Below are 19,829 nucleotides of genomic sequence, written 5' to 3'. Positions count from 1 at the left end.
AAAATGCTGATGTAACTGCCCCCTTTTGCTTACATTTTGCCCTCGACATCCGGACAATTTATCTCCAAATGTTAAGTATAATGTGAAATCTGACACCCTTATTGATGCAGTGACAGATTATGCAGTCACACAGCATATCAACACATGGCCTTCATCTAGATTTTTACAGGTCGAGTAAAACACAGTTCATATACAGTATACCACAACTCTTAATCGATGATTATCTGTAATGTTTTCTCTCTGCAGGTGGCCCAGACAGATGACAGTTTGAAGACAGCAGATGCTGTGGTGTCTGTCACTATTGAGGATGTGAATGATAATCGTCCAGAGTTTGACAAGTCCGAATACTCCGTAACATTTTTGGAAAATTCTCCCGTTGATGCTGTTCTGTTCAAAGCCGTTGTCATCGACCTGGACCAGGTACAGTAGATTTTACTTAAAGGAACAGTGTAACACTTAGGGGTACCTATTGGCAGAAATAGAATATACTATTAATTAATTAAGTATGTTTTCTTTAGTGTATAATCTCATGATAAGTATCGTTGTGTTTTCGTTACCTTAGAATGAGCCATTTATATCTACATAGGGAGCCGGTCCTCTTCACGGAGTCCGCCATGTTCCTACAGTAACCCCAGTAGTAACGGACAAACCAAACTCTGTTAACTTTTCTTGCTTGGGCCGGGGCCAATAACATTACTCGCCCCCGTCGCCACTACTCTCTCTCTCTTGCTTCACCACTCACTTCCCACGTACACACACACTCTACGCACTGGCTCTGCTCCAAATGGCTACAAATATAATTATTAAGTAATTTATTCCATGATCCTTTTTCCCCAGGGAGGATTTGTGGGAACTTTGCGGATCCTCCAAGAATCTGCTCCTTTTTCTGTTTCTTCTGATGGGACAGTCCGAGTGAAGAACTCCACAGCTCTGGACAGAGAGACCACTGAAAGCATCACATTTCAGGTAAGCAAGATTTCGGATTAAACATGAGGCCATCTGGTTCCTACTGAAGGCATAACTCTTTAAAAACAGGTCTCAAATATAATTTCATGTAGAAGAAAAGATTTTAGCATCCCAAATAGGAGGAAATAAAACATTTGTTGGGGACTATTTTCAGCGGCGGAAGAAGATACATGTATGTCAGGTTTTGATACACACACAATACCTGTTAGTAGATACTATCATTGTTAGTGTTGGTCTTTTGATGGGATTTGTTGACAGAAAAAAAAAATACCACCAGATGTATCCTGCTATAACATATTTTTTTTAATTTTCTAAAGCAGACAACCTGTTTACATTGTAAGCTTAACTTTGATGCTGTTCTTTTGTTAATTAAAAGATTGAAGCAAAGGAAACGGATCCACCCAACAATGTTGCAATGGTGCAAGTCATTGTAACTCTTCTGGATGAGAATGACAACAGTCCTGTATTCACCAGCAAAAAGTACGAGGGAAAGGTGTTTGCAAATCAAACAGTGGGGATGTCTCTGGTCCAGGTGAGTGATTAAAACTGTTCTGTTCAATTTTACTCAAGCACGTACTGAATCTGAGTAATCTAGCAAAATATTCCTGATTACGATTTAAGTCATGTAATCAATGTTGTCACCACAGTTTAATAAAGTCCATTACTTTATTCACCATTCAGATATTTTTTTCCAGTGTTAAGCAGTATGTTATGTTGAATTGATAGTTTTGTTCCTATAGTCGGTGGAGAGCAACAATTTGGCCAAAACAGCACACCTCACACTCACAGATTCATTCATGAACAACAAGCGTCCCGACTAAAGAAACGCAAATCTTGCGACATCTCTCATGATCAAACATGACTTTAGTGTAAACAAACATGGCAGACGACGGGCAGGAAGAATTAGCAATGTTAGTTTTTGCACTATTTTGTACTGAAAATTCTCAAAGGATGGATGGATGAAGTCATGGAGGCATGTAAAATAAACACTTGTGTTATTTCCACAAATTAACAAGTTGGTCCTCCATTTCTGAGGTCCAACTTACTTTATGCTTTGCATTTTATATTAACAAAACGATATCTGATCATAAATGTTGAACATGTTTAATATTTACGATTTGAGATCAGTGCAGCCAGGATGGACTTCAGAGCCGATCGGGGGATGTAACAAGCACCCTTAACATACCTCACACCACAGGAATATCTAGAAAGATAATCTTTACAACCATCAAAAAATCCGGGCTTTGCTGACGATTGTTGGGAGGGGGAAACAGCCCAAAATTTGCTTGATTCTCGTGTAGTGTGTACCCGGCATTAATGTTATCTAAAATATTTTCAATATCATGGCTGAATATTTCGATCATTATGACAATGTTGATGCAACGCGAGATTTCAGAAGGAGACTCCTCCTTGAGCTAGACTTGGTTAGACACATTAACAGACTGGATCAAGCGAAGGGTAAAAAAAAAAAAAAAAAAGATTTATTTCTCAGTAGGGTTTTTTCCATAATGTTGTCACACTTATAATAATTAGATTACATTACAGCTCGTTTAGCGCCTGGTGTCTGCAGCGCTCTTGTTCAAAACTGGACCAATTCCAGAAACTGTTGTCTCCATTAGACACTTTGACAAAAAAAGGTTAAAAAATACTGAAGTCTTTAATGAATCATGTCATTACTAAACGCTCCTCATAGTTCACTGATTAGTCTAATAAGTGTCTGCTGGGCTCATTATAGCATTATTGTTAATATCCTACTTCCCTTAGTATAACATTGTTAAAGTTATACGATTGTTGTTGTTTTTTTCTATTGTCATTTTTTTCTGTTGACAACTTGTAAGATGCTGATTTGTGTAATTTAACTCAAAGGTTAAGGCAGAAGATCCAGATGCTGGCGAGAATGGGCAAATCGAATACTCTATTGACTTTGGCAACAATGACGGCTACTTCTCAATTGAAGAAAACAGTGGAGACATCTCGCTGGCTAAAACCATTCCTCTGGTGGAGAACATGATATTGAAGTTCCCTCTCTACATAACAGCCAGAGATGGTATGTCTCTGAGTATCCAGCACTATCTACAGCTTGCCAGAAATTCAAGAATCACTTATTCTGATTGTTATGATTCAGCCTGTAATAGTACAAGAGACAATCAACACTAAATCACAACTTTTTGAGCCACAAGAATGATTATTTGGCATGTGTGTGTGGCACAAAATCCAGTCCTGTAAATATCAACGTCTTTAAAATAAGATTCTGTATCCGTACCTAGGGGCAAAATATTTCTGTTAAACTGCTCTGTGGACTGAAACTATAAACAACCGCACTTCAGTCAGTAGAGTCACGTCAAGCACTTCACCTTTGGCAGTATCAAATGCTTTGTGATCATAAAATTGTTATCACACCCTTATGCAGATTGGTGATCTCAGACACGTACCTTTATTTACTACTCTCTACAGTACTTAGTTGAATCTTTCAAAAAGGCTTTTGACTAGGGCTGTCAATCGATTCAAATATTTAGTCGCATGATTGTCCATAGTTAATCGTGATTAATCACAAATTATTCACACATTTTTTATCTCTTCAGAATGTACCTTAAAGGGAGATTCGTCAAGTATTTAATAGTCTTATCAACATGGGAGTTCAAAATCTTATTTTTCACATAACTACTCTGTGATTATTGACCGAGTGCAAGTCTGAAAGTATGTTATCCCCATTTGTTTGATTCATCCCACCGAGACTACAAAGATATGCAAAAGACTAAAAGTTCTAGGAGAGAAATCGATTGGCAATGGGATGTAGCGTTCGTAAGTGTGATCATCGGGAGCAGGTATTAATATTCTGACTTTAGACGTGGTTGGACGAGACGTTAGAAGCATACTGAGGCTGTATGGGTGCAGCTGCAGCAATATAATTGTGATAAAGTAGGGAAATGTCAACAGCCCCAGCTACTCATTCTGAACGCATGCAACTACCTGTAACTACAGAGACGGAAGATAAGAAAAGATTTATGAGTCATTATGATATTCTTCCCCTCCTCTCCTCTAGGGGGAACCATCTCCCGCTCCTCCTCAGCACAGGTGAACATTGATGCTCCCGGGTCCTCAAAGCCTCAGTTTTTACAAAAAGTGTACCATGGCACCGTAGAAGAAGAGCGGGATTCAGGAGTTGTGATTCTTAGGGTAAGTTTCTCAGTAAGTTGTTATGAACGGTCATGTCCTTATCAAAATGTCAGACATGTTTTTACCAACTACCTGTTTACCTAATAGTCAAAGTCAATTTGTATTTATTCAGAAAGTGGGATGAATCATTTTTACATCTTGTTCCTCATTTGTATTTATTCAGGTTAACTTCCTCGCAATAGCTACAGAGATTCCTGTGAATCTCGTAGTTGATACAGAAGCCGACAAGTTCGCCATCTCCAACAGTGGTGAATTCACCAATAAAGTGAAGCTCGACTACGATGAGGCCCCACACAACTACTCCGTGTCAATCTCCATCTCTGATGGGATCAACAGTGACAACGCAGTCGTGGAGGTTCAAGTCACTGACGTCAATGATAACAGTCCTGTTTTTACCTCCAGTTCTGTCACGGAATCAGTCCCAGAAGACGCAGAGGTAGGGTCCAATGTTACTGTTGTTCCAGCTACAGACAAAGACAGCAGCTTCAACAAGGAGATCAGATACTCTCTGAGAGGAGGAGAGGCGAGGTTCTCTATTGATCCTCTGTCTGGGATGGTGACTGTGGCTGGTGCACTTGATAGGGAGACTAAGGCAGAGTACAACCTGCTGGTGGTGGCTGAAGATCAGGGTCGTCCAGTCAGGTCGGCCACAGCCTCCCTGCTGGTCCAAGTGTCCGACATCAACGATAACATCCCCAAGTTCTCAGAGGCTGAGTATCAGGTTGAAGTCTTAGAGACAGAGTCAGCGGGTACAAGCTTGCTCACCTTATCAGCTGTAGACCCTGATGAAGGAGCAAATGGAAGAGTTACTTACAGTATTTTCCAGCAAAGTCCCTCATCCGACCCTCCTGTTTTTGAGTTGAACTCTTCCAACGGGACTCTGCGGCTGGCCCAGCTTCTGGACTACAGTGAGGTGAAGGTGTACAGTCTCATGGTTCAGGCCTCTGATGGGGGGACTCCCTCTCTGGTTGGGAACGGCTCTGTGGTGGTGAAGGTGAAGGACGTGAACAACAACCCGCCTGAGTTCAGTAAGGAAAGCTTTGACGTGGCCGTCTCTGAGAATCTGGCCAGCGGTACGTCCATCCTGATCCTGGTGGTCACTGACAAGGATGAGGTGAGTTACATGCAGCCTGCAGATCACCTGTGTCTACTCTGGTAAATTATTGGCGGGACACATACAGTACATCACTTACTCCTAATTGTTTAGTATAAAACTAAACAAAGTAACCCCCCTTCCCAACAAGAGATCAGCTAACATCAGCACAATGTCAGGCTGAAAAAAAATAGCAATTTATTCTGATTATCAGACTACATCCATGGGGTTTCTAAATCAAACATACAGTATGTTCTCAACACGAATGCTGTACGACATGAGATTTCTTATTCCATCATTTCATTAATCTTCGACAGGGAGGATTTGTGGGAACACTGCGGATCCTTCCAGAATCTGCTCCTTTCTCCATCAGCTCTGATGGGACGATCAGTGTGAGGAACTCCACAGCTCTGGACAGAGAGACGACTGAGACGATCATGTTTCAGGTAATATAGAATCTGAGACACAGATTAATTTATTTTAAATGGAAAGTCCACCTTGAAATCAGGTTAAAGGTAATACAGTATATGCAAGAATTAACAATATATAGACTGATACAAATATAATCCCTCTCAATCATCACTTATGCCCCACTAGAGGTGTATGGTGGTGTCTGTTTCTGCAGAGACCCTGCAGCTCTATGCCTGGATTTTCTCTTTTCTTATTATTTTGTTTTACTCAGGACGCTTCTGGGCGTCTGCTAACAGCCTTTGGGCCCCACGTGGGGGTGTAACCCCCAGCCAGTAAGAGCACACAGGGTATGCAGCCCGTTCAGGTAGTCAAATATGGCCTCTTTGTCACGCCCCTCGGCTTCTGATACCAACTCAAAAGTCCCCCTTTACTCTGTTCGATACAAAGCGGCCGTATTGGGCACTAGCTGGAGCTGGTACCTCATGTTCTCACATGGGCAAGTTTTGGGACCAATGGTAATATTATAAACACACCTGATTACATCCTGAGATATTATTCTTTTGTCCATCATAAAGGTTGAAGCGAAGGAGACGGAACCACCCAACCATGTTGCAACGGCAATTGTGAATATAACTCTTTTGGATGAGAACGACAACAGCCCTAAATTCACCAGCAGCCAGTATGAGAGCAAAGTCTTCACGAACCAAACGGAGGGGATGTTGCTTGTGAAGGTGAGGAGTCTGTATAATACTGTTTAATTTCCCCACAATTAGACAGTGCACCACGTTACACAGCAGATTTTTAGTTGAAAGACATTCACACCTTGGGAAACCATAGTGTGCAATTTAGGACACAACTTAAAGGCTGGCCCACACTAAAAGATTTTTCAAATCTTAACAGATGTTGAAAATGTGAGAGACCCCACACATAACGACATGTTGTGATAAATTTAACAGTTTTGTTCCTGTAGTGTGTGGACAGCAACAATTTGGCCAAAACAGCTCACCACACACTAACAGATTCCATTCATGAACAAGAGTCTCGACTTAAAGAAATGGCAATCTTGCAAAATATCTTGCCATCAAACGTGACTTTAGTGTAAACAAACATTGCGGACGAAGTGCAGGAAGAATCAGCGATTTTAGTTTTTCATTCATGTCAAGGAAACACGTTAAATAAACACTTGTGTTGCTACCACAAATTAACATGTTGGTCCCCAATTTCTGAGGTCCATCTTCCTACTTTATGCAACGCGTTTTACATTAGCTCACACATTAGGCGCGGCCGCAATGACTGCGGTGGTTGTCCTTCCGCTTCAGTCAGCTTGGTTCCCAATTAGCTATCATTCTTTCCTACATGACTGTGTCAATGGCTGTCCTCGGGGCTTCCAACACACAACAAGTTCAATATTTACGATTTGAAATCGGTGCAGCTAGGATGGACTTCCGAGCCGATCGGTGGATGTAAATAAGACTCTTAACATACCTCACACCACAAGAATATCTAGAAAGATAATCTTTAGAACCATTCAAAAATCGGGGCTTTGCTGACGATTGATGGGAGGGGGGAATCGGGCCAAAATCGTCTTGATTCTCGTGTAGTGTGTACCCGGCATAAGCCCTCCTTTATCAATTAGTTCTGTAATTGGTTCCATTGCTCACTTTTTTGAGGATCTGTATAGCCATGCTCTCCCCACCCAGATTACTGTATATCAAACATCCAAAATATTATAAATAAACTTTAGATTTTACTGAATTTCTCACTAAAGATCATTTTGTTCTCATTCTTATGTGGAGCCAAATGGCAGAGTCGTCAGCATATAAAAATACATTTTCAAATTTCAGGTTATTTACACATAATAGAAACAGCAGGGGCCCAAAATACTTCCCTGTGGGACTCCACATGTTATAGGTTGGCTTCTAGATAAATAACTTGCTTCCTGAAATTCATGGCTTCAATATGAAGCAAACCATTTCACAGCTACACCGTTAAACCACATGAAAAACACACTGTCCACAAGATCAGGAATATTGTTGTTCCATACTGTATCTGACACTTCTTTTGACCATCTTCAAAGTTTTTTTGTAGTTTGTAACATGTAACGTTAATGTAGGCACTTGGTCAGTTGTTTCCTGGGGCACGTTGCTAAGCCACTAAATTTTACTAATCTGTAAAACTCCTGTGGATAGGCTCATAACAAAACAGTGGTAATATTTAATTATGTATTTTTTATCTATGATGTAATTCAAAGGTTGAAGCAGAAGATCCAGATGCAGGTGTCAATGGACAGATCAAATACTCCATCGACTTTGGGAATCAAAACGAGTACTTCTCCATTGATGAAAACACCGGAGCGATTACTCTGCCGAAAATTATTCCAGTGGAAAGGCATCAAACCTTGGAGTTCTTATTGTTCATTACAGCCAGAGATGGTAGATGTGAACAGTATTTTTTTCACATGTCAAGTGTTGATCAGTTATTTTTGTTCAGCCAGTCACAGTGAAGTCATGATGATATTATTATTCTCTTCTAGGAGGTGTAGTGTCCCGCTCCGCCGCAGCGCAGGTGGAGATTCTCGCTGTTGGAGATACAAAACCACAGTTCACACAGAGCACCTACAGTGGCACCATAGAAGAAGAGAGAGACTCAGGAACAATGATCCTCAAGGTGAGCTTCTCTGAACACTAGCACAGACTGTCACCAGAGTATTATAGTTCACCTCATTCATCTCCTTTCCCACTTATATCCAAAGCAAGTTTTCAATTATGCTCTACCACTTGTTTACCAATAGTTTTGTCCCAATACAATAGTTTGTTTTAAACATTTGTACAGAGAAACAATGTCATTTAAACACTGGTAAATCATTGGCTACTTCTTGAAGCAGGTGATGGTTTAAAACGACACCAAAACGCTAAAACTTTGATAGGGGCCATAAAGGACAAACCATAATACAAAAGTGTTTCACCTTGAGTTTGACAGAACATATAAATAAAGAATAAAATATTGTAATAAGATATGTATGATAATAATGATTGTGCTTGTCTAGAGCCTGGATTTTTTTCCTGATGGAGGAGTAAAGGTTATATGCCATATATAGCTTGTCACGAAAAAGGCTATATAACGCTCCAAACTTGCGCTAAATTTTGGTGAGGAAAGGGGTCCCTTGACCTCTGACCTCAAGATATGTGACTGAAAATGGGTTCTATGGGTACCCATGAGTCTCCTCTTTACAGACATGCCCACTTTATGATAATCACATGCAGTTTGGGGCAAGTCATAGTCAAGTCAGCACACTGACACACTGACAATAATAATATTAAAGTCAAATATTATCCAGTTGGGAAATGAAATGTGCTCAAAAGTGTAAAAGAAGATTTCATGGCAGTCTGCCTTTTTAGATGCTTATATTTTCTAAGGTACACATGAAAATGTCAGTTTAGTGGTGGTACCTTTTGGTATCATAAATTCATGTAGAAAAGTCAATACAAATGGATGAATTGGTTTTAGAGATACATTGTCGTGAGTCATGGAATGACCCTTTACGGACCATGAATATCTGTACCAAATTTCATGGCAATCTGACCTTTCGAATGAAAGTGTTCAACGGACCAACTTACTGGTCTGTTGCATCAACTATTGACTTTGCATTGACTTGAAATGCCTCTAAATTGTGCTTGGTAACTCTAACTGAAGACAACTTTAGTCCCTCTAATGGCTCAAAAGTCAACCATCATTTGGATTACAGTTTGGGATTTACAGCTCCTCATATTTTTTTTGGTGGACCTAACTGTTTCATTGGAGCAAGCAGAGTTACTCTGAAGCATCTCTGTTGGCATAGCGATGTCTGACTTTGTTGTGTGATATTTTTTTCGTTTATTTATTCAGGTCGACTTCCTTGCAACAGGAGAGATTCCTGTGAATCTCGTAGTTGAGACAGACACCGATAAGTTCGCCATCTCCAACAGTGGTGAATTCACCACTAAAGTGAAGCTCGACTACGATGAGGCCCCACACAACTACTCTGTGTCGATCTCCATCTCTGATGGGATCAACAGTGACAACGCAGTCGTGGAGGTTCAAGTCACTGACGTCAATGATAACAGTCCTGTTTTTACCTCCAGTTCTGTCACGGAATCAGTCCCAGAAGACGCAGAGGTAGGATCCAATGTTACTGTTGTTCCAGCTACAGACAAAGACAGCAGCTTCAACAAGGAGATCAGATACTCTCTGAGAGGAGGAGAGGCGAGGTTTTCTATTGATCCTCTGTCTGGGATGGTGACTGTGGCTGGTGCACTTGATAGGGAGACTAAGGCAGAGTACAACCTGCTGGTGGTGGCTGAAGATCAGGGTCGTCCAGTCAGGTCGGCCACAGCCTCCCTGCTGGTCCAAGTGTCCGACATCAATGATAACATCCCCAAGTTCTCAGAGGCTGAGTATCAGGTTGAAGTCTTAGAGACAGAGTCAGCGGGTACAAGCTTGCTCACCTTATCAGCTGTAGACCCTGATGAAGGAGCAAATGGAAGAGTTACTTACAGTATTTTCCAGCAAAGTCCCTCATCCGACCCTCCTGTTTTTGAGTTGGACTCTTCCAGCGGGATTCTGCAGCTGGCCCAGACTCTGGACTACAGTGAGGTGAAGGTGTACAGTCTCATGGTTCAGGCCTCTGATGGGGGGACTCCCTCTCTGGTTGGGAACGGCTCTGTGGTGGTGAAGGTGAAGGACGTGAACAACAACCCACCTGAGTTCAGTAAGGAAAGCTACGACGTGGCCGTCTCTGAGAATCTGGCCAGCGGTGCATCCATCTTGACCTTGGAGGTCACTGACAGGGATGAGGTGAGTTAAATCACCTGCTTCTGCGTTGAATTTTTCTTTGGTTATTTTTTTCTTCTTTAGATCCTATCTGTGTAGTTGTGTTCTCACGTGTACTTTTAAAATGCATACTCCTTTTTACAATCAGTACAGCTGCAGAACATTTTGCTACCAGTTACCATTTTACGAAGGCTGGACAATGCTCAGAATTTATTTTATTAATAGAAAATATTTAGAAATGGTTAATCTGCATATTTTTCTGGATCGGCATCAACATACATTTAATGATACAAAGTCATACTGATTTGCAGGCTATTGTTTTTGGGGGAAGACTCTGACTCTGAAAGCTATTTTCTTAAATAGAATTTGGCATTAATTACGTCAAAGTGTATTGGATAAAAGAGAGATCTAATCATTTCCAAAATACACAACATGTTTTTATTTAACGAAATATTCTGCTTCAATCCATATTTGTTGTCGTTTAGCCTTTCAAAAACAACATTTCGACTGCGGTCAAAACACACAAAGGGAGGCACGCACATGTATTAACGGGGCGGTCTGGCAGCAATCTAACAGCACCATAAATTACTTTTATTAGGGCTGTCAATTGATTAAAAAATGTAATCGCAATTAATCGCATGATTGTCGATGATTAATTGCAATTCATCGCAAATGAATCACATATTTTTTATATTTGATCAAAATGTACCTCAAAAATATTGCAAAATGAACATACAACTCCAAATAATTGATTTGTATACCAGCTCACACAGGACTGTCAGGTGACCTCTGTGTTTGATGAAATAGATCCAGTCATATTTGTATTTGCAACAGCAGTTTCTTTAACTATCATAGTAATTTACTAAGACTATCTCAGTCATTTCTCGGATCATACTGTATTGCTTCAGATAAGTACCTGCTCGTGTTTCAGTGTTGATGATTAACTCTGACTATGAAGTCAGCAGAGGTATTTAACACACTTTGACCTTATTTTCTTCTTCAGGGTGGATTCTCCGATGGTTACTTCATCTATACCAATAATACCTTTGACATCAACAAACAAGGTGTGGTCTCACTGAGGAAGGACGTCACCTTGGACAGAGAGACAAAGGACAGCTATATATTACAGGTACAAACATTACATGATTAAATATCCTATCTCCTGGTTTTTGCCTGTTTCGATGAAAATTGATGTAAACTGCTGTGTTTCAATGAGAAACACAGCAGTTTACATCCTCACGGATACCAGATAACAGACAACATTATCTGACACGTATACACTTGGGCTGTCAATCAATTCGAATATTTAATCACATGATTGTCATGATTAACCGCTATTAATCCCAAATTAATCGTAAATTATTTGTTCAAATGTTCTTTTTAATCGATTTGACAGCCCTATTATAAACATTATGAAACTCCTCCTCCCATCGCTAGTAGTAATAACTCACAATAGTAAAATGCAAAACACATTTGTGAGTTGTATTTAGTCCTTGTGTTGTAAAGAAGACCCTGTTGTTTTATGTACCAAAAATAACTATACAAAGATCATGGGAGAGAGTTTGCTCAGCTGAGTTCATGTTGGTCTCTGTGTCTTCATTCAGGTGGTGGCGGTGGATCAAGTCACAGACGGTCTGAGATCCACTGCTCAGCTCAACATCACCGTCCTGGACTACAACGACAACGCCCCACAGTTCCCCAGTATCCCGGACCCCCTACGGATCCCTGAGGGCCAGTACTCGGATGTAACTCCGGAAGAAGTTTTCACCTTTGTGCCCACAGACGCCGACCTCGGCCACAACGGAGAGGTCACCCTCTCCCTCTCCTCCCCTCACCCACTCTTCAGATTCAGAGAGGTGAGGCCAAGAGAGAGGATTGTGGGAGTATGAAATATGAAGATGTTTGCTCTGGCTCTGAGATCATGTGTTGTGTTACAGGATGGGACGTTGCTGGCTGTTGGCTCTCTGGATCGGGAGAGCAGGGAAACGTATGAGCTGTTTGTGAAAGCCTCAGACAAAGGCAGCCCACAGAGAGAGGTAAGATGGCGAGAGACCCGTAACTTCATAATTTTAATTTAATTATTTGTCGTTGATATCGTTTCCATTTCTTGGACTGTTTTAGGAAGGTTACAGGTAAGTGACAAAATAACATTTTAATAATGGAAACACCAGATTTGGTTTAACAACAAAGTCATTTACAGATCTTTTCAAAAATACTACTATGTTAGTTTGAAATCAAGTAAGGCATGTTAAAAGTATAACACTGACGTTTTTCATGATGTACATGTTCTGCAATGGAAAACCACTGATCTCATAGATTATGCTGCAATTAATAAATAAACTGAAAGACCCCAAAATAGAAATAGAAACATCTGTCATTAAAATGTTATTAACTCTAATTTAAAAAAATTATAATCAGATCACACATACTGAAAAACTGAAATGTGCTTAAATGAATGGTTTTGTAGTTTCACTTTGATATAAATCTATAACATATTAGGCAATAACAAGATTAATCAACATCATAAAGGAACCAAAGAAGAGGATATATGTATATGCGATTACGAAATGTAAATGCGTGGGCATTTTTTTTACTGCTACTGTGACAAAATAGCCATGACTTATTAAAGGCTTTTTAAATCACTACCCTCTTGAGTGCGTCAGACTTTTCATCTAAACTAGTAGGATCCCCACACTGAGGAGCACCAGAGGGACATATTTTTCACACCTGAGCAGCACTCCATTCAGACTTTTATGTGACTTTATATTATTCTTTGTTTGACACCAGAACGTCACCACCATCAGAGTCAGCCTCACTGACGTCAATGACAACAGACCTGAGTTCAGCTCTAGCAGATATGTTGGCAGCGTCCTACTGAAAGATGCCAAGGAAGGGAAGCTGCTGCTGACGCTGTCCGCCACCGACAGAGACGTCGGGAACAACTCGCTCATCACCTACAGGTCAGCTCAGCTCAGGATGCCATTCGTCCTGCTGAAATTCTTCCTTTAGAAACTGTTTCTGCATGAACTCCTGTCAATTCAGTTTTATTTGTATAGCCTAATATCACAAATAACAAATTTGCCTCAGGGGGCTTTACAATCTGTATATACGACACCCTTTGGCCTTTACAGTACGACCCTCTCATCGGATAGGAAAGACTTCACCAAAAAAAAACTTCTAACAGGGAAAAAACACCACCTCCTCCTCACCAGCATGAAACCCAGAGAGAGGACAGGACTTTTGTTTTTAGGTCACAGTTGCTTTGGTAATGTAAACGTATGTTTCCCATGCCAATACGCCCCTTTGGACTGCTGGACTCCTGTCTTTAATTATTGATCATTTATCAGTTTATGAGTTAGCTGTTAAAAAACTCTTTATCAAGGTATTGACCAGGTGCTGAGCCCAGTGTCTGACTGTAATTCAATTTCATAGTACGGGCCTTGTGCAATTTTTGGCATTCACTAATTTTCTCTTACTTTGGATTTAAAGTACAAATGAACACATGTGGTCCAATTATCTGATGTGCGTAGACTAATACCGGTACAGGTAACATTTTTAGTTCCACAACAATCCTGTTTTAATGTGTTATGTATAAGTATATACTAGAGCTGTCAATAGATTAAAATATTTAATCGCGATTAATCGTATGATTGCAAATTAATCACACGTTTTTTATCTGCTCAAAATGTACCTTAAAGGTAAATCTGTCAAGTATTTAATACTCTTATCAACATGGGAGTGGACAAATATGCTGCTTTATGCAAATGTATGAATATATTTATTATTGGAAATCAATTAAAAACACAAAACAAAGACAAATATTGTCCAGAAACCCTCACAGGTACTGCATTTAGCATACAAATATGCTCGAATCAAACTCAAGCCCAACAGGCAACAACAGCTTTCAGTGTGTCAGTGTGCTGACTTGACTATGACTTGCCCCAAACTACATGTGATTATCATAAAGTGGGCGTGTCTGTAAAGGGGAGACTCGTGGGTACCCATAGAACCCATTTTCATTTACACATCTTGAGGTCAGAGGTCAAGGGACCTCTTTGAAAATGGCCAATCCAGTTTTTCCTCGCCAACATTTTACACAAGTTTAGAGTGTTATTTAACCTCCTTTGTGACAAGCTAGTATGACATGGTTGGTACCAATGGATTCTTTAGGTTTTTTTAGTTTCATATGATGCCAGTATCTTCACTCTAGCTTTAAAACCCCAAAATACTAAAAATCACAAGTTGTGTTCATGCAAGAAATTGGTGGCGTTAAAACAAATTTGCGTTAACGCGTTATCTTTGACAGCACTAGTATATACATGTTAGGCCATACATTGTTCTTCAATTTTAAGAAGTTGTAAGGGACAAAATATTTACTGAGAATAAGTCTCCTCCAGTTTAAAAACACCACACAAATGCCTCCACTTATTTTCAATACAGCTTTAGTCGGTTGTTACTGTTTGTTTTTGTAAGCAAAAATATTATATTATATTATATTATATATGTCCAAAATGAAAAACAAAAAATCATAATCATGGACAACATGAGGATTGTATCAGGGTGGCTGTGACCAGGCCACCCCTTGGCAGCGCCACTGAATACAACTGATGACACGTCGCTCGCTGACAGCTGTACTATTAATACTTTTAAATTGTTTCAGGTCCTCTGACACTACAGGCACTGCTCAAGTTGTTACCTTTTTATCTGCTAATTTGTGAAAAGTTTTTTTTTTGGTAACATTTTTGTAAAAGAAACTTTCCCACAAACCTTACACGGCGATTTTAGGGGCGTTGATTATGCAAATGATCAAATCTCACAAACATGCAGCTTCTCATAAACAGCTGCAACATCAGTCTGAAATGAGCAATTTTACAAATTAAGTTTGTTTTGTCAAAAGAGTTTGGTGAATCCAAGATTTAGGATAACATTATGAAAATGTTCTTGCATGCGACCCATGTTTTTCAACAGTTTATGAAATGTTAAAATCATTTTTTTAAGATGTATTATGTTCTAGTTGATTGTGCCGTTGTCAGCTGAACTACGACTGTGATGCATAATCTCCAAGGGTGTAATATGCTGAGAATGCTTTTTCTGCTCTCTGCTATTGTAGTTTCTGTGAAGGAAATTCTCCATATTTGGCCTTAAACAGTGAGACCGGGGCAGTGACCTTAACCTTTGACCTTGCCAATGTCACAGAGGACACCACACTGGTGCTGACAGCCATGGCTAAAGACCACGGCCGTCCTCCTCTGAACTCCACAGGTCAGTCTGACAGCATCATGCAGTTTTACTCAACGTTCGTTACCCACAAGTCTCCATGTTGCCTATTCTCTGCTGTTTGGACAAAGAACGTATATTGCCAAGAAGTGAAAAGTCAATTGTTCGTTCCATTGCAATGTTAGCGCCCAGCAGCAAAGCAACGCTTCCACCATTTTGGACTGAAAGCGACTACCGGACGCCGGTAAAACGTCTGCCTACAAAGTGCCATACAAAAGGAAAACAAAATTATTTCTATTCTTTTGTCATTTTATACCGAAATGGCCCGTGTTAAATAATAAAATATTATAAATATAATAATCGTGTTCAGTCCAAAGTGCAAAAAAACACCAGAGATTTGTCTCTTTGCTTTCATACTATTTGGTTTGAGTTCAGTTCACCATTCAGCAACATGAAAAGATGTTTGCGTAGTAAACTTCAGACTGTGTGACAGAAACTGAAGCAGCATTTCTTTTCTTTTTACTTTGAGTTGTGGTTTGCTGTGGTGGAATGTAACAAACACATTTACTCAAGTACTGTATTCAGATTCAGGGTATTTGTACTTTACTTGATTATTTTCATTTTATGCTACTTTATACCTCTACTCCACTACATCTCTGAGGTAAATATTGGACTTTTTTACTCCACTGCATTTATCTGACAGCTTTAGTCACTTTTCAGATTACAGTTTTTCATCCCCTTCCTGTCCAGTGAAAACCTCGTATCTCCAGATGTGCTGATGTTGAATGTTTGTGATTAAATGAAGGATGAGGTGTTCCTTTATGGGTTGAGAAAATCCTCCTACTTCTTAAGCTAAATAAACTCTTTAAAAAGCCTCTTTGATTAGCATCGTCACAAAGCTGAAAAGCTGATGTACATGAAACCTGCCTTGGCGGAGGTCTGCGCTCCCCGAGTGCACTTCTAGTTTATCATGTCAAGCTCTGTATGCTTCCTGTGGGACGTAGTGCAGTATATGACTTTACAGCAACTGACAGTATAGCATCTTTAACTTAAATTAAATTATTTATAACATACATTTTGAACCGATAAAAACAATTTTGGGTGTACTCAGCCTTCCTAACCTGCTCGTGCTACCGAGTTCAAACCAAACTGAAAATGTGAAACTCATCAATTCATGTATTCCACAGGGTTTTCCCAGGAAACGGCTTTTAAACAATGTTAAGAACAACAAATAGAAAACCTTGCAGAATAGTATCACATTTCCTTGCATGAGAAAGTTGCATCTTGTTGGGGTTGCTAGTTAAAATGTACCTGTACGTACTGTGTGTGTTTCGTGCAGCTAGTGTCGTGGTGAATCTGAGGGTGGTCAGTCTGGTGGAGGGCGTGGCCTTCAGGAGCTCCTCCTACAACTTCAGCCTACCTGAGAACCAGCCGGCGGGGGTGACGGTCGGAAGGGTCTGGGCCTCCTCAGGAAGTGACCTTTATGATGTGGCCTACACACTGAAAACACACACTGACCTGTTCTCCGTCAACGCCAGCGGAGACGTCCTCACTAGAACACGGTTGGACAAAGAGGAGCAGGAGTGGTACATCCTGGATGTGGAGGCAGTGGACACAAGGATCCCCCCTACGTCAGCCGTTGCAATGGTATGATCTGTTATTTAAATCCTATAGACATGTTTACAAGCTGAATATTTCAGATCTTAATTATTCATGCCTTCTTCTAAATTCGGCATTAAAGTGGCACTAGGCAGTATATTTTTAGAGAAAGGTCAGATTTTTTATAGAAAGTTTGTGACCCGGCAGCCATGTTGAGATCAGTTGAAGAAATATCAAGCACCGCCCACCAGCCGGAGGACAGCCAATAGGAACGCTCTCTTTCTGAAATGACCTGTGATTGGCCAAAGTCTCTCATCAGGGGCAAGATTTTCTAAAGCCTGAAAACAGAGCCATGAGGAGGAGCAGAAGTCTAGTTATCTCTCAGAGCACTTGAATTACAATATGCTGAAAGGTTATTATGGAATTTTTGCCCAATGATGCCAAAAACATTCTGCCTACTGCAGGTTTAATCTGCTGGTTATTTTCTCCATTAATTGATTGTTTGGTTTGTAAAAATATTGAAAATAGTGAGAAATGCCATCACAATGTCACAGAGCCCAAAGTGACTCCTTCACAATGTTTGTTTTGTCAAACCAACAGTCCAAGCCTCAACATTATAACTAATACATTAACATCATTAACATTATTACTAATACATTAACATTAACAGTATTATTAAAACATTAACATTATTACTAATACATTAGCATTATTATCAGTATTACTAATACATTAGACCACCCTCCCGAGGAGGTCTTAGTACGGTTTGTTTCAGAGGGATCATAGTTCTTTTGGATTGTTAATATATACACAAAAAATGCTGACTAATCGCTCTGAGTTTTTTTGGAGGGCTGAAAGGAACCAAGTGTGAAAACACCCAAATAGAGTGAACCTCATGACATACTCTTGATCTTATTCTGCAGGGATTATTACAAATGGCAACGTGAAATTGAATGAGATTTTCTTAACTTTGAACAGTACCTGGAGGTTCTCTATACTGGTACATTTGTCTTGAACCAAGAACTCATGCACAGCAATTATCTTCAGTACTTTGACATGTTTCTTCTCTCTCAGGTCAGAGTTCAGGTGGAGGATGTGAACGAGTCTCCGCAGTTTCCCTCCGAGGTTTATAAAGCCTCTGTGTTCAGCATCGCCCCGTATAAGACCCCCGTCCTCCATGTCAAGGTAAACACACCCAGCTTCTGTCAGTTTCCATTTGCCAGAAAACATCCTCAAGAAACAATGATATAAATAAAACGTCAGTGTGTCAGATAAGAACTCGAGGCTACATTTATCTCCTCTGTGTTATATGATGGCACAATTACTGTAGCTGTGATAAACAGTAGTTGTGTACTTTGAACTGAAACCCAGCGGGTTGTTCACTCTGAATGACGTGGTTCATGAGCAGCAGTGAAACAAGTTATCTGAGTCTTTCCAGGACATACAGTAAACTCTCCCGACTGGCTCACTAAAAGACAGCAACTGCGCTGAAAAGATTCCAAATTTCAAAGTCCCAGAGACCACTACTGGAAGAAACATACAGTCATAGTAAAGTATGTCATAAAAACGTATACTATAGCATGTCATAAAAAGGTCACAGTAAAGTGTTCCATAAAATGTCATAGTTTAGTATCTCATGAAAGTTATAAAAAAGTCCTAGTATAGTATGTCAAAAAAAAAAAAAAAAAAGTCCTAGTATAGTATGTCGGAAAAATTAAAAAAGTCATAGTATAGTAATACAAAAACAATTCAAAAAGTCTTAGGATAGCATATTATGTCCAAAAAAAGACATACTATACTATGACTTCTTTTAAATTTTTCAACATACTATACTTATGACTTTTTTTGGTGAAATCTTTCGACATACTATACTGACTTTAAAAAAAAATGTATATACTGTACAATGACTTGTTTTAGTAGTATAGTATGTCGTAAAGTTTCACGAAAAAAAGTCATAGTATAGTTTCATGAAAAATTTCACGAAAAAAATGTATAGTATAGTATGTTTAAAAAAGTCATTGAAAAGAAGGTCATAGTATAGTATGTCGAAACATTTCATGAAACAAATTCATACTATAGTATGTAAGAAAATTTCACAAAAAAAATTCATACTATAGTGTGTCGAAAAATTTCATGAAAGAAAAAAAATTCATAGTTTAGTATGTGTGGAAGTAAAACTTTTAGGACTTATAGAAATATGTTAACCAATGATAGAGAATATTGATCATAAAAGTATAAAATCATTTTTAAATGTAATGTTGTAATCCCCAGCCAGCATACTGTTCACCTCCTGTGTGTATCTCCAACCTGACCTCACTCTGCCCATTTGCATGGCCACAGCACAACTTGATAAGACTGCACGCTTCTCTCAGCCAGACTATGGACTGAACAAGAGACCTTATTTAAAACCCAGCTGATAGTCAAATGTGCCAGACATCAGAAGCAGGTTAAGTCAGGTAACAGAGACACCAGGTAACAGGTATTATAAAAAAAAAAGAAGAAAATAGTATAGTATGTCGAATAATTTCACAAAAAAAGTTATTGTAAAGTACGCAGA

The 19,829-nt window shown here is 39.6% G+C and overlaps 1 protein-coding gene across 4 annotated transcripts in view; it reads left to right on the top strand.

Annotated features, from left to right (window-relative positions):
* LOC141764208 (protocadherin Fat 4) overlaps nt 1-19,829 on the top strand; it is a 38,793-nt gene that overhangs the window by 10,638 nt on the left and 8,326 nt on the right. For all 4 annotated transcript variants that reach the window (XM_074629228.1, XM_074629227.1, XM_074629230.1 and 1 more), the window contains exons 11-28: nt 247-420; nt 838-966; nt 1,343-1,498; nt 2,833-3,013; nt 4,010-4,143; nt 4,307-5,257; nt 5,554-5,682; nt 6,223-6,378; nt 7,899-8,079; nt 8,181-8,314; nt 9,533-10,480; nt 11,460-11,585; nt 12,061-12,312; nt 12,394-12,492; nt 13,244-13,416; nt 15,567-15,718; nt 17,013-17,320; nt 18,347-18,457. In XM_074629228.1, the coding sequence (XP_074485329.1) occupies nt 247-420; nt 838-966; nt 1,343-1,498; nt 2,833-3,013; nt 4,010-4,143; nt 4,307-5,257; nt 5,554-5,682; nt 6,223-6,378; nt 7,899-8,079; nt 8,181-8,314; nt 9,533-10,480; nt 11,460-11,585; nt 12,061-12,312; nt 12,394-12,492; nt 13,244-13,416; nt 15,567-15,718; nt 17,013-17,320; nt 18,347-18,457 (4,494 nt within the window). The remainder of the gene's footprint in view (nt 1-246; nt 421-837; nt 967-1,342; nt 1,499-2,832; nt 3,014-4,009; nt 4,144-4,306; nt 5,258-5,553; nt 5,683-6,222; nt 6,379-7,898; nt 8,080-8,180; nt 8,315-9,532; nt 10,481-11,459; nt 11,586-12,060; nt 12,313-12,393; nt 12,493-13,243; nt 13,417-15,566; nt 15,719-17,012; nt 17,321-18,346; nt 18,458-19,829) is intronic.

The sequence above is a fragment of the Sebastes fasciatus genome, chromosome 3 (genome assembly GCF_043250625.1).
Source record: "Sebastes fasciatus isolate fSebFas1 chromosome 3, fSebFas1.pri, whole genome shotgun sequence".
In the NCBI taxonomy this organism is placed as follows: domain Eukaryota; kingdom Metazoa; phylum Chordata; class Actinopteri; order Perciformes; family Sebastidae; genus Sebastes; species Sebastes fasciatus.
The sequence above is the reverse complement of the archived record's forward strand: the minus strand, read 5'-3'. Positions and strand labels throughout refer to the sequence as shown.